The sequence below is a fragment of the Symphalangus syndactylus genome, chromosome 1, assembly GCF_028878055.3.
Source record: "Symphalangus syndactylus isolate Jambi chromosome 1, NHGRI_mSymSyn1-v2.1_pri, whole genome shotgun sequence".
NCBI lineage: Eukaryota > Metazoa > Chordata > Mammalia > Primates > Hylobatidae > Symphalangus > Symphalangus syndactylus.
Window position 1 is genome coordinate 25,003,115 of NC_072423.2, and position 15,840 is coordinate 25,018,954.

The 15,840-nt window shown below is 40.9% G+C and overlaps 1 protein-coding gene across 3 annotated transcripts in view; it reads right to left on the reverse strand.

Annotated features, from left to right (window-relative positions):
• Positions 1–8,824: 8,824 nt before the first annotated feature.
• Positions 8,825–15,840, reverse strand: part of CDH20 (cadherin 20) — a 221,863-nt gene continuing 214,847 nt past the window's right edge. For 2 of the 3 annotated variants that reach the window (XM_055297437.2, XM_055297441.2), the window contains 2 exons: positions 14,362–14,613; positions 9,320–10,424 (listed from right to left, as the gene is read on the reverse strand). In XM_055297437.2, the coding sequence (XP_055153412.1) occupies positions 9,919–10,424; positions 14,362–14,613 (758 nt within the window). In that variant the 3' untranslated portion in view covers positions 9,320–9,918. Of the gene's footprint in view, positions 10,425–14,361; positions 14,614–15,840 lie in introns of all 3 variants that reach the window. The other variant, XM_055297447.2, reaches the window with a different exon arrangement.

Consider the following 15,840-nt stretch of genomic DNA (forward strand, 5'->3'; position numbering starts at 1 on the left):
GGAGCCCACATTCCCTCTTCTTCAATATGGGGAAGCTTGTGACTGCCATAGAGGTAATGCTCCATGACTTCTGAAGTCATGAAAGGTGATTTAGCTTCTGCTTGGTTTTCTTGTGATGTTTATACTCTTGTGACTCAGCCTCCATGCTGGGAGGATGCCCAAGCAGCTACATACCAAGGTTTGGCTGACAATTGCTCCATTTGATATCCTTGTTGATAATCAGTGTCAACCACCAAGATGTGGGTGAATGAACGAATGGATGTGTCAAGTCCTAGCCTGTGAATCACCCTCAGCTTTTGACCCTTCCTGGCTGAGACCCCAGACACTGTGGAGCGGAGACAGAGAGTCACAAAGTGTCAGATGTACCCTTTCTGAATTCCTGACCCACAGAACCTATAAGCATAATAAAATGGTTATCATTTTCACCAGCTTTTTTAATTAAAAAATTTTTTATGCAGCAGCGATGGTAACTGAAATGGGTGATAGGAAAGAAGGGGAAGAAGTGGAAATAACAGTAAAAAAGACCAAGGATCCAGCCCTCTCAAAAGATTAGAGAAGATTCTATAGGTAGTTGTACCAGTTTTTGAGAGTGGCTACTCTCAGATAAGTGATGTAAGGCTTTCTGGGATAGGAGATAGAGCGCTTGGCATCATAGGCACCAGGAAGGTGATCACAGTAGCTAAAGCAATAGAGTGGAAGAAACTCTCTCATCATCAGTCATCTGATCATCTTTATAAAACTAACTGTGTGGCCAAAAAAATGAGGTAGGATTTGCCAGCTTCCTGTCCCAGGAAGAAAGATGTAAGAAAAATTGGGTTGGCGTTATAGTTAATTACATAGTATATAAATTAGTATTCATGTGTATTTTTGCATAACATGAATCACAAGAGATAAAAAAGTCACCAGAAGGTCATTTTAAAGGAGGACCACGACTGAGCTCCAAGATGGCCAAATAGGAACAGCTCCAGTCTACAGCTCTCGGTGTGAGTGATGCAGAACATGGTTGATTTCTGCATTTCCAACTGAGATATGAAGAGAGCAGTGGTTCTCCCAGCATGGAGTTTGAGATCTGAGAACAGACAGACTGCCTGCTCAAGTGGGTCCCTGACCCCCGAGTAGCCTAACTGGGAGACACCTCCCAGTAGGGGCCAACTGACACCTCATATAGCCAGATGCCCCTCTGAGATGAAATTTCTGGAGGAAGGATCAGGCAGCAACATTTGCTGTTCTGCAATATTTGCTGTTCTGCAGCCTCTGCTGGTGATACCCAGGCAAACAGGGTCTGGAGTGGACCTCCAGAAAACCCCAACAGACCTGCAGCTGAGGGTCCTGACTGTTAGAAGGAAAACTAACAAACAGAAAGGAATAGCATCAATATCAACAAAAAGGACATCCACACCAAAACCCCATCTGTAGTTTACCATCATCAAAGACCAAAGGTATATAAAACCACAAAGATGGGAAGAAACCAGAGCAGAAAAGCTGAAAATTCTAAAAACCAGAGCACCTCTTCTCCTCCGAAGTATCGCAGCTTGTCACCAGCAATGGAACAAAGCAGGACACAGAATGACTTTGATGAGGTGACAGAAGTAGGCTTCAGAAGATCGATAATAACAAACTTCTCTGAGCTAAAGGAGGATGTTCGGGCCCATTGCAAGGAAGCTAAAAACCTTGAAAAAAGATTAGAAGAATGGCTAACTAGAATAAACAGTGTAGAGAAGACCTTAAATGACCTGATGGAGCTGAAAACCATGGCATGAGAAATACGTGATGCATGCACAAGCTTCAGTAGCCAATTCGATCAAGTGGAGGAAAGGGTATCAGTGACTGAAGATCAAATTAAATGAAGAGAGAAGAAAAGTTTAAAGAAAAAAGAGTAAAAAAGAAACAAAGCTCTAAGAAATATGGGACTATGTGAAAAGACCAAATCTACGTTTGATTGGTGTACCTGAAAGTGATGGGAAGAATGGAACCAAGCTGGGAAACACTCTGCAGGATATTATCCAGGAGAACTTCTCCAACCTAGCAAGGCAGGCCAACATTCAAATTCAGGAAATAAAGAGAATGCCACAAAGATACTCCTCGAGAAGAGCAACCCCAAGACACATAATTATCAGATTCACCAAGGTTGAAATGAAGGAAAAAATGTTAAGGGCAGCCAGAGAGAAAGGTTGGGTTACCCACAAAGGGAAGCCCATCAGACTAACAGTGGATCTCTCTGCAGAAACTCTACAAGCCAGAAGAGAGTGGGGGCCGATATTCAACATTCTTAAAGAAAAGAATTTTCAACCCAGAATTTCATATCCAGCCAAACTAAGCTTCATAAGTGAAGGAGAAATAAAATTCTTTACACACAAGCAAATGCTGAGCGATTTTGTCACCACCAGGCCTGCCTTACAAGACCTCCTGAAGGAGGCACTAAACATGGAAAGGAACAACTGGTACCAGCCACTGCAAAAACATGCCAAATTGTAAAGACCATCAATGCTAGGAAGAAACTGCATCAACTAATGAGTAAAATAATCAGCTAACATCATAATGACAGGATCAAATTCACACATAACAATATTAACCTTAAATGTAAATGGGCTAAATGCTCCAATTAAAAGACACAGAGTGTCAAATTGGATAAAGAGTCAAGACCCATCAGTATGCTGTATTCAGGAGACCCATCTCACATGCAGAGTCACACATAGGCTCAAAATAAAGGGATGGAAGAAGATCTACCAAGCAAATGGAAAACAAAACAAAACAAAAAAAAGCAGGGGTTGCAATCCTAGTCTCTGATAAAACAGACTTTAAACCAACAAAGATCAAAAGAGACAAAGAAGGCCATTACATAATGGTAAAGGGATCAATTCAACAAGAAGAGCTAACTATCCTAAATATACATGCACCCAATACAGGAGCACCCAGATTCATAAAGCAAATCCTTACAGACCTACAAAGAGACTTAGACTCCCACACAATGATAATGGGATATTTTAACACCCCACTGTCAACATTAGATCAACGAAACAGAAAGTTAACAAGGATATCCAGGACTTGAACTCAGCTCTGGACCAAGTGGACCTAATAGACATCTACAGAACTCTCCACCCCAAATCAACAGAATATACATTCTTCTCAGCACCACATCGCACTTATTCCAAAATTGACCACATAGTTGGAAGTAAAGCACTCCTCAGCAAATGTAAAAAACAGAAATATTAACAAACTGTCTCTCAGACCACAGTGCAATCAAATTAGAACTCAGGATTAAGAAACTCACTCAGAACTGCACAACTACATGGAAACTAAACAACCTGCTCCTGAATGACTACTGGGTAAATAACAAAATGAAGGCAGAAATAAAGATGTTCTTTGAAACCAATGAGAACAAAGACACAACATACCAGAATATTGGGGACACATTTAAAGCAGTGTATAGAGGGAAATTTATAGCACTAAATGCCCACAAGAGAAAGCAGGAAAGATCTAAAATAAACACCCTAGAGAAGCAAGAACTAGAGAAGCAAGAGCAAACACATTCAAAAGCTAGCAAAAGGCAAGAAATAACTAAGATCAGAGCAGAACTGAAGGAGATAGAGACACAAAAAAAAACTCTTCAAAAAATCAATGAATCCAGGAGCCGGTTTTTTGAAAAGATCAACAAAATAGACCACTAGCAAGACTAATAAAGAAGAAAAGAGATAAGAATCAAATAGATGCAGTAAAAAACGATAAAGGGGATATCACTACTGATCCCACAGAAATACAAACTACCATCAGAGAATCCTATAAACACCTCTATGCAAATAAACTAGAAAACCTAGAAGAAATGGATAAATTCCTGGACACATACACCCTCCCAAGACTAAACCAGGAATAAGTTGAATTCCTGAATAGAACAATAACAGGCTCTGAAATTGAGGCAATAATTAATAGCCTACCAACCAAAAAAAGTCCAGGACCAGACGGATTCACAGCCAAATTCTACCAGTGGTACAAAGAGGAGCTGGTACCATTCCTTCTGAAATTTTCCAATCAACAGAAAAAGAGGGACTCTTCCCTAATGCATTTTATGAGGCCAACATCATCCTGATACCAAAGCCTGGCAGAGACACAACAAAAAAAGAGGATTTTAGACCAATATCCCCTATGAACATGGAAGCAAAAATCCTCAATAAAATACTGGCAAACTGAATCCAGCAGCACATCAAAAAGCTTATCCACCACCATCAAGTTGGCTTCATCCCTGGGATGCAAGGCTGGTTCAACATATGCAAATCAATAAACATAAGCCAGCATATAAACAGAACCAAAGACAAAAACCACATGATTATCTCAATAGATGCAGAAAAGGCCTTCAACAAAATTCAACAGCCCTTCATGCTAAAAACCCTCAATAAGCTAGGTATTGATGGGACGTATCACAAAATAATAAGAGCTATTTATGACAAACCCACAGCCAATATCATACTGAATGGGCAAAAACTGGAAGCATTCCCTTTGAAAACTGGCACAAGACAGGGAGGCCCTCTCTCACCACTCCTATTCAACATAGTGTTGGAAGTTCTGGCCAGGGCAATCAGGCAAGAGAAAGAAATAAAGGGTATTCAATTAGGAAAAGAGGAAGTCAAATTGTCCCTGTTTGCAGATGACATGATTGTATATTTAGAAAATCCCAAATTCTCAGCTCAAAATCTCCTTAAACTGATAAGCAACTTCAGCAAAGTCTCAGGATATAAAATCAATATACAAAAATCACAAGCATTCCTATACACCAATAGCAGACAAACAGAGAGCCAAAGCATGAGTGCAGTCCCATTCACCATTGCTTCAAAGAGAATAAAATACCTAGAAATCCAACTTACAAGGAATGTCAAGGACCTCTCCAAGGAGAACTACAAACCACTGCTCAACTAAATAAAAGAGGACACAAACAAATGGAAGAACATTCCAGGCTTATGGATAGGAAGAATCAATATCATGAAAATGGCCATAGTGCCCAAGGTAATTTATAGATTCAATGCCATCCCCATCAAGCTACCAATGAGTTTCTTCACAGAATTGGAAAAAACTACTTGAAAGTTCATATAGAACTAAAAAAGAGCCTGCATTGCCAAGACAATCCTAAGCAAAAAGAACAAAGCTGGAGGCATCATGCTACCTGACTTTAAACTATACTACAAGGCTACAGTAACCAAAACAGCATGGTACTGGTACCAAAACAGAGATATAGACCAGTGGAACAAAACAGAGCCCGCAGAAATAATACCACACATCTACAACCATCTGATCTTTGACAAACTGACAAAAACAAGATATTGGGAAAGGATTCCCTATTCAATAAATGGTGCTGGGAAAACTGGCTAGCCATATGTAGAAAGCTGAAACTGGATCCCTTCCTTTCACCTGTACAAAAATTAATTCAAGATGGATTAAAGACTTAAATGTTAGACCTAAAACCATAAAAACCCTAGAAGAAAACCTAGGCAATACCATTCAGGACATAGGCATGGGCAAGGACTTCATGACTAAAACCCCAAAAGCAATGGCAACAAAAGCCAAAATAGACAAATGGGATCTAATTAAACTAAAGAGCTTCTGCACAGCAAAAGAAACTACCATTAGAGTGAACAGGCAACCTACAGAATGGGAGAACATTTTTGCAATCTACTCATCTGACAAAGGGCTAATATCCAGAATCTACAAAGAACTTAAAAAATTTACAAGAAAAAATCAAACAACCCCATCAAAAAGTGGGTGAAGGATATGAACAGATACTTCTCAAAAGAAGACATTTATGCAGCCATCAGACACATGAAAAAATGCTCATCATCACTGGCCATCAGAGAAATGCAAATCAAAACCACAATGAGACACCATCTCACACCAGTTAGAAAGGCGATCATTAAAAAGTCAGGAAACAACAGGTGCTGGAGAGGATATGGAGAAATAGTAAGACTTTTACACTGTTGGTGGGAGTGTAAATTAGTTCAACCATTATGGAAGACAGTGTGGCGATTCCTCAAGGATCTAGAACTAGAAATACCATTTGACCCAGCAATCCCATTACTGGGTATATACCCAAAGGATTATAAATCATGCTACTATATAGACATATGCATGCATATGTTTATTGCGACACTATTCACAATAGCAAAGACTTGGAACCAACCCAAATGTCCATCAATGATAGACTGGATAAAGAAAATGTGGCACATATACACTGTGGAATACTATGCAGCCATAAAAATGATGAGTTCATGTCCTTTGTAGGGACATGGATGAAGCTGGAAATCATCATTCTGAGCAAACTTTCGCAAGGACAGAAAACCAAACACCACATGTTCTCACTCATAGTTGGGAATTGAACAATGAGAACACTTGGACACAGGGTGGGGAACATCACACACCGGGGCCTGTTGTGGGGTGAGGGGAGGGGGGAGGGATAGCATTAGGAGAAATACCTAATGAAAATGATGAGTTAATGGTTGCAGCACACCAACATGGCACATGTACACATATGTAACAAACCTGCTCGTTATGTACATGTACCCTAGAACTTAAAGTATAATTTAGAAAAATAAAAAATAAATAAAAGAGGACCACTTGGCCTAATTTTATCCACTTCCTCTATCAGAAACTTGATCTTTAAGAATAAAGCAGAAACTTCCCCAATCCAGATATTTATATATAATAATCTGTCGAAGGTTCTTTATTGTAAAAATGACAAACGGATATGACAGTGAGTCAATCTGCAATGAGAACTACTTGTAAAGTGTGTCTGTCCTACATTCATATAGTCCGAGCACTATATGGAAATACTGTGAATTCTGTCATCAAGGCCTAGTTCTGCATTATTAGTGAATTAATGACAACTTTTAATCAATGTGCCTGCACTGATTTTTAACTTGTTGAATTCCATTTTCAGGATTCATAGATTCTTTCTTGTGTGAACCACCCCATCTTTGTCTTTGCTATGTGCCATGCTTGAATATTCTCTTTTTTAGATAATTCTCTTTTTTAAGTTTTTCATTGCTAATTTTTATCTTTGCTTGTGTTCTTATTCAGAATATATTTTCAGATTGAGTCTCATCAATTGGTTTCTACAGATTCTCCTGTTTCCCTCCAACATGTAAATTATAGGCTAGCTGTCATACCTGTTGACAAAGAAATGGCTGAATAATTTTACAGCTCTCCGGCCTAACCTGATCACATTGTCTGTATAGAGATGATGATGGTTTTCATTTTCTTTATTCCCAGGGGGATCGGCATTTGTATTACATTGTGGCAGTAGAAAGGGAATTTTAAAACTCATTTGGAGTGGTAATCTCTTCGCTTAGAGTATGAAGCTGAAATAGATCTGTTTTGTGCTTCATTCACACTCATTGTATTACACCATTAAATATCCTCCCAGGGACCAGAAGATTCAGGAGATTTTGCTTAATCACTTCATGCCCAATATCATGGGGACCACATTTGCAGGATGTGGGGCATGATAACCCCCTGTGGTTAGGATAACAGCTGTTCTCAGTTGTAACACAAGCAATACAAAGTGAAATACTCACAAAATTATCCTCAGGGCTGCGGTAGGAAGCAATAATGTTATAGAGGTTGATTTGCCCACATCCATATAATTGGTATATTGTAAAGCCTAGTTTGGACTTAAGTCCATGCTTTTTCTTTTGCTTTGTTAAATGTATTTATTTTTACATTGCACTCTATCCTTGAAGAGGATGTGTGAGAGCTGCCTGCCTTTCATGGGAAGAAAGGGTTAGTATGCTGAAGGCTGAAGAGAATTTGGTGGCTGTTAATGTACCATGTAATGGTACCATGTAATGCTACCATGTAATGGTACCATGTAATGCTACCATGTAATGCTACCATGTAATGCTACCATGTAATGCTACCATGTAATGTGTAATATGCAAAAAAGCACATCCTACTGCCTCCCAGACCCTCATCAGCTTTCTCATACATTTCTGTAAACTGTTCATGTTTTACTGAGAAAACAATTCACAACACCACTCTGCGGGAAGATGCGACCTAGTACAGATGGGATATAGTTTTATCTTGGTGTGTGTTAGAGAGTGAGTAACTACATACCAGAGGTTTTCAAAATGTGGATCCTGGACCAGCAGCATCAGGATCTCCTGGGAACATATTAGAAATACAAACTGCCCCAAATCGACTGAATCATAAATTCTAGGGGTGAGGTAGTTTAACAGTTTCTTCAAGTGATTCTGATGCATTGAAATTTGAGAACTGTTGCTATAATCAAGGCTCTCAGGAAATGATTTTGTTCACAATTTGTCCTTAACTGTGAGGATAGTTGTGTAAAATATTTTTTAGTAATAGAATGTCAAATAGAGATCCCTCCCATCATGTAGCCACAAAGTGTTAAGCACCTACTGTATGCAGAAGCGTATGCTAACTATTGTAGCAAAAGGAAAGATGAATAAAATATGGTTTCAACCATCTGTGAGCTCAATTTGCCAATGAAATAGAGATGTAAGTAGCACAGTAGCCTGCCTCATTGGGGGTTATGTGTAATACCCTTTTGCAAAATGAAAAATATGGGCTAAATTCACCATTGTATCATTGATACAATGAACCAAACCACCCTTTGCTCTTTTCAGGGATGAAGAAATGGAGGGTGTTCATTAAAAGCTTCGCAGTTTGAACCATAATGTTCATATGGTTAGCGACTGAAATAGAATGCTGCCTCACACTTCTTTCCCATTGCTTTTGCCTTACAAATTAGCCCCAACCCCGGGAGCCTGAGGCTAGATCAGGATTACAAAGTCATTTTCTACCTGTTCAGCAATTAAACAAATTCACAATAGACTTTTCCTTCTATTTAACTTTTATTAAAAGAAATGCTAAGGTACTGAGATGCAGTACATCATATTTATTACCAAAATTATTAACAAATATACAAAACTTGTACATGTAATTTTCTTACATCCATTTATTCTCTATAATACTGATTTTTGTTCAAGTAGGTTATCTACAGTATGTAAACATCCCTTGGATTGACCTCACACAGATTAGGAAAGCCCGCTAACCCATGCTTTTGTCAGATACTTCTTTTTTATTTATTTGGCTTTCATTTGTAGCATCTAATCTCCACATTTGGCACATGGAAGAGACATCTACAGTGCAAAAGAGGCAGATTTTTCTGGTTTCACTCTGAACAATTTTGCAGGGGCACAGTTAAAGAGCTGAGAGGAGACACGAGCACTCTAACTTGATGGCGTTGGGTGAGCTGTAATGCCAACATCTCTTGGATCAGCCACTAAACTTGAGCATAAAGTCAATGCCTCTTCCTTCACCCACCCACCCACCCACCCCCATGCAAGGCTGATTCAGTTTTAACCTTGTCTTAAAAGGGTTACGGGAAATTCCATCCATCCCAGAACAAGTAGGTTAATTTCACTGAGTAACAAGTTTTTTGTTCTTCCTTGTGGGTTGGTTTCTGTGGTTTGATGAGCCAGCAAAACTCTTCAATGGAGAATAAGATAAAAAACTGATATGAGAGTAGAACTTTCTGCTTTCAACTGGCATCTCTGTATCCAAGGCCAGAGCCTTTCTGTGGTGGAAAAGTGACAAAGGCCTTAATGAATGGCAGAGAAAAGCCACCCTTGTCATAACACCTTGGACTCCAAGTCTTCGCACACAGTGTCAGAAAAATCAAAAAGAAAAGAAAAAAAGGTAATTAAAGATTCTGCCCTCTTCTTCCTGGGTTTCCTTTTGCTTATTTAACTTAATCTACCCAAGTAAAGCTGATCCAGAGAGAGCTCTGTTCGCCTGCTCACCCCCATTCTCACTCTCCAGCACAGTATTGCTCGTGTGGTCGGCTGCACCTTGTCCGCGAAGCACCCGCGGAGAACGTCTGGATTTGGACGCGCGCCTGCCTCCTGGCTTCCGTCACCACAGAGGCGCGGGTCCCTCCGACGCCCCGTAGAGCTCGGCCAGCTTCCGGAAGCGGGGCCCCCAGTCCGTCAGGAAGTCGAAGTTCTGTTCCGAGTCCGACGTGGCCGACTGCAGGGAGCTCAGCGACCCCGCCACAGAGCCGTCGCCCTCGAACATATACGTCTGAAGGGAGTCGAAGGGCGGCGCCCACAGGTCCATGTCGGCCTCGTAGAGCTTGGCCAGCACGTAGCTGTGGACGGTGCTGTTCACTGCGCACGTCTGAGGCACGTAGCGCGAGAGGCTCTCGATCTCGGGCAGCATGTCCTGCCGCGTCTTGGGAGCGGCCCCCGCCTGCGCCTCCCGGGGGTTCCACATGGCGGCGATGTCGAAGGCCTCGGTGTCCTCCTCGCCGCCGCCCTCGTCGTCGTAGCGGACGATGTTCTCGTGGATGTTTTCCTCGTCGTCGATGATGTATGGTTGTTTCCGGTGCCGCCTCATGGACAAAATGAGCAACACCAGCACTGCCAGGAACAAAAGGGAGAGTCTGTTTACCGAGGAGATGTGGCTGTGTGCGCGGTGAGTAGAAATAGTCTTAATTCACCACGGGTAGGGGAAGAGCTACCGAGTGGAGAGCTCAGAGATAGCTTTTGGATATCTGAAACCTCGGGGAGTTCTAATTTAAGTCCACCTTGTTCTCTTTCTGTAAGTCAGGTTGTGGACAATGAAGCCCTGTATTTCTTCAGATGGTTTAATTAGAAAAAGTTGCAGATAGTCGCTTAACATCAGCTTGCTGTTTTGAAATTGTGTGTGTCTACACCTCACACCCAATTTAAAATCCCATTAACAAAGCACGAAGGCCTGCTATGGACCAACATACTCTTAAGGACCAGATCACGTGCTCTGTTTATATGATGATAAATATACATTTCTTCTCTTGTAATGTGAAAGTCTTATTATGTAGATGGACTTCTGCTTCCGTATATTAGCATCTTAATAGGATTCTACTCTGTATATAATCATGCTTAATATGCATAGAGACACACATAGTAAGTATGCACCAAAGTTGTAGTCTTTTTATTCCTCTGAAAAACAACAGAACATAAGTGATCCCTGGGGTCCGATAAACTCAGGTTCCTCAGTGAAGCCTTTCATTAGGGAGGTGGTTGTGGCTTTCTGGACCCAAGGGTGTTTATGGAAGGGAGAGAATGAGCGGTAGCATTTTATATAATTCATCATGTTATCAAAGAAACACCACACTGTTAGATGTGCCCTTGGAGGTTTGGATAAAATTTTATCCCAACAAATGCATTTTTACCCCCTAGAATGTGTTCGCCGGGGTTTAAAGGAGAGATAGAGATAATCGCATTGAGCTATTTATCTCTCTGACTGAAAACGTTTTCCAGGAAGAGTGTTGAGGTTTTAGCTGTAGAACTGGTATTGATTTTTTTTTTCTGGTGTTCTTTGTTACAGCTGGTGAACAGTGACAGTTTGACAGCACTGCAAAATAAGACCCGAGTTTATCCAAGGGGAAAAAGTGGAGTACATTCATACATGCAGTAAAAGATGACAGACTAATAAAACTCACAACAATGATTTTAAAATTTTTTTGGATGTAGATGTGCTTTTTTGTAAATTGCAATTAATGACATTAATACATAATATCTTCCCGGATAGCTTTGGTGACAAAACATACACAGGAAACGATGATATGCTCGTGTGTATTTTCCCTGTGTGCAAAAATACGAGGCGTGGACTAAAAGGAGGGTGGGATTCCTAGAAAAAAAGAGACTAATAGGACTCTAAGGAAGCGTGGGTTTGAATCAAGCGTGAAAGGTTGGAGTGTGATTTGGATTGATGCAGGTTGGAGACGTGAGGTTCGAAGTGAGCATGCTGTGTTTGCAGGATTCAGTAAAGTTATTAAACCCAAATATTTTTAAGGCTCTGTGCTAAGCAATGGGTAAACAATATTGAGTGTGACATGGATTCTGCTCTTGTAAGCTTGTAATCTAAGGAGCTTATGGATGCTGATAATGCAAGTCAGACAGTGATAAGGGCTATTAGAGCCACAAGTGTCACCAGGAGAGTACAAAGGCAGGGCCAGTGAATTTTACTTGGGAGACTGGGTAGGGCTTCACAGAGGTGACCTTGAAGTGGTAGGGGCGGTATTTCGGAGAATGCTAGGAAGCAAACTTGGAAGTCTTTTGAGTACCTTGCTGGAGAGAATTCTGATGGTCATGGAGAATTAGGCCGTTTATATAGAACTCGTCTGTCTCTTGAAAAATAAAGATTGCTACATGTCTTGTTTTTTTTTAGGTAATCTAATTTAAATAACAAATATTACATAATGCCCTGAAAATCAGATTTTGAGGAAGATGGTCTTATTCAGCTGAAAGGCTTCTCTGACAGAAGAGAATGAGTTCTAGGGATGGTTTATTCTTCGTGTACTATAGGCATGGTGCGTAGAGCTTATGAGATTTTCTAGGAACTAGATACATATATGAGACATGAAAAAAAAACCCAGGAAGTCAGAATTAATTTATTTAGTTGTCCATAAAATATAGTATTTTGTTGATAAATGCAAGTCAAATCTTAAAGTTTAATGAATTATTTTTAATGTGGGATGTGTACTCTTAGAAGTAAGCGTACTTAAAACTGTGAGGATTTTATGACAGCTCTGCTCAATTTAGCTCCTGAAAACTGTTTACTTTTTTTGTACAGTTCAAAAGACAATACATCATCATGGGTGGGAAGGGATAAAATAAATTGTCCCTTGCACACCATTTTTAACTTGAGAGCCTCTCCAAGCCAGTCTCTTTAAATCAGTATTTCTGTAATGATGGCTTTTTGTGGGCCAGGGTGAACTTTTAACTTCGACATTTTCCAAAAATAGAAGTAAGGACAGCCAGTCTGGAAATTCCTCCCAGGAACAAGTTTCTTCAAAGGCCTCTTACAAGTTGTCCACTTCTGTGCTAAAGGACTCCCAATGCCACCTTATGGAAACTCAAGGAATTGCAGGGAGGTTTTACTTGTCAATGCAGTTGGGGACCAGAAACCATAACAATTTTCTCTGACACAGGGATCCAAGAACTTAGAAAGGTTACTTATTTATACTCTCTCTCTTTACGTAGGACTGAACTAAAACAACAAAATTGAACCACATGTTGGGTTTTTAAATGTATTTTGAGAAGCACATTCTACAGACCTACCTGGAAAATCAAGTGTTGAGATTTTACATGGGAACTTCTTTCTTTGGTCTGTCTCTTGGTATAGAGGTGAACTTGGGATCAAGGGTGTATGTGAATTTCTGTTCCTCTATTCTAATTTCAATCCTCAGGGCTTTTTCCATCAGAAAACTCGGATTTCTTTTATATTAATAATACTAGTATCTACTAAATCTGTTTTTCTCTAAGCATGATATATATGCTATAGATTAGTTCAATAAGAAGAGCAAGGATATACGTACAGGTACTTTCTTTTTTTGCAAGAGTTGGTTTAGGTGTTTTTGTTTCACTGTTTTTGAGTGTGGAATTAGAAAAGAATTGCAAGGATGGCCTTACATACCAGGGAGTTGGGGAGCCACCTTGCAGTATGACTTGAGAGGAAGAAGGAAGGGTTCCTTACCCCAGTAGTGCTCTCCCACTACTAGCCTGTTATGTCCTTATTTCATCAGCAGAGGCAAACTGACCCTGTTTAGTCACTGTTCCTGGTAAGATGGCCATGGTGCCTGGGAGGGGTACTAATCACCCCAAACAGCTTATTCTCCAGAAATCTGTGTGGTTCGCACCATCACTTCCTTCAGCTCTCTGCTCAAAGGTCGTATCAGTGAGGGATTCCCTGACTGCCCTGTTTGAAATGGCATCTATCCCTGTCACTTGTCCAACCAGGATACCTTATCCCTCTTCCCTTCCCTGTAATACCACCTCCAGAATCGGGATGAGCGTTTAGGAGAAAGGCAGTGCCGTTGAGCCACAGGGGTGCCCAGTGTGTATGGCCTGCCTGCATTTCAGCCCTGGCTCTGCCTCTGACTTTGGTTTTGAGCCTGTCACTTACCCATTTGTGACTTAGCTACTACTTAAATGAAGTGGTTAGAAGAGGTGATCATCAAATCCTGTCTAAATTGTAATTTTGATTCTGTGATGTCAAAATGAACCTGCTTTGTTCTGAAGTAAACTCAGGAAGGCCAGGACTTGTCTGTTTTATTAATCCTAGCACCTTGTGTGGTGCCCCAGCTCATAGTAGATACTTTGTAAGTGTATGTGCTTTGATCTTGCCACAGACACCTTGAAGAAGGGACTGTCCTCAGTTTCTTTACTGTTTTTTGCAGCCTCACTCTACCACCTTTTGAGTAAGCAAGGTGTGGAAGACCAGTTCTGAATAGCTGTGTCAGGAAGGTAATGAACAGATGTCTGGGTGAGCACTGGCAGGACTCCACGGAAGGGAAAGCAGCCCCTTACTCACCTAAGAGGACAAAGATGCAGGCGAGGATGGCAATGAGGGCGCCCCGGCTCAAACTGACTGGGAGCATGTAGGCCTCTGGGCTGCAGGACATGACGTGGCCGTCGTCGTCACAGCTGCACACTTGGATGGTCAGTGTGCCTGTGCTGCTCAGCACGGGCTGCCCGCTGTCTGCTATCAGGATAGGCAAGTGAAAGACACTCTGCTCCTGCTGCCGGAAACCAGACCTCCTGGTTAGAATCCGCGCTGTGTTGTCTGAAAGAAGGAGGGGTTCCAGGATTGGAAAAGGGAAGATGAATTAATTTCTTGGATTGAGGAAAGCAAGGGGGCAGGGGCAGGGTGTAGGAAGGAAAGAGGATAGTGAGATATTCCCTGGTAGTGGTCAGCCATGGCAGGTTTGCCTGGATCAGCATTTGGATTCAGAAACCACGCTTTTTGCTTGCTTTTAGGCAAAAGCCTGAGGCCTAGAAGAGAAAGCCTTTTTTTTTTTTTGAATCTGTCTTATCCTTTGTGACATAAAGTGCCCAAGGCAAACTGTCAGACTTCAGATCTAACAAAAATGTCCCTGGGAAAGCTTGACAGAAAAGAACAATCACTGGTGACTTGTGGTTCCTGTTTGTTCCTGCTCAGCAGCTTGCCAAGGCCCCAGTGCTGCTTTGCGCCTCCAGGAAAAGAATGCTGAGGAGCCCGTGTGACTGTGGCAGATTACTTATTTTTGCCACTTTGGCTGGAATTCACGTCTTTTACTATTTTCTTTTATGCCTCTGAAATGCAGTCACCAACTCCTGTGTTTCCTAAAGAACCTGCTCATTTAGTAGAAGCTTCTTTGAAATCCCCTAATCATATGACACACCTTGTTATTTCTCCTGGGTTGGTGGTCTCACTTTAAGCAGTTAATATGAACTTGGTGAAACTTTGTTCCTGATCAGTACTAGAAATCTTTCCTCCAGTTTTAAAGGGGATTAGTCAAATTATTAGATATTTTCTACAAAGTCGGGATGTGTACGTGTGTGTGTGTGTTTACATTTATATTCACGTGTTGTGGGAGTTTTCGTTTTTAAAATCTACGTTCTCAAGTTTCCTGGAGTAGGTTTGAATTCTAAAGTAGATACGCTTTCGCGAAGCTCAGATTATTTTCAGCAGAGGAAAAATTTGAGAGACGTAGTAGGACATGCAAGAAGTGATTCTCAGAGCTAATACCACCAACACAGAGGTCCCATGGATGTGTTTCATATTTCATAGGAAAGAGTCTAGAACATCACAAAAAATTCTGAGAGCCTAACCTAAGAAAACATTATTAGTGATCATCAATATTTCTGGTTCTTCTTCCCTTTTTGGACATACTAAAGGCTTATACTTTTCTATCCTCTTAAATGTGGATATGTGTGTGTGATTTGCTTTAGTTGAGCAATAGTGATTTGTGTTACTTCTAGGCAGAAGTCTGTATGAGCTGGTGTATGAGTCTCCATGCTCTTTCCTTGC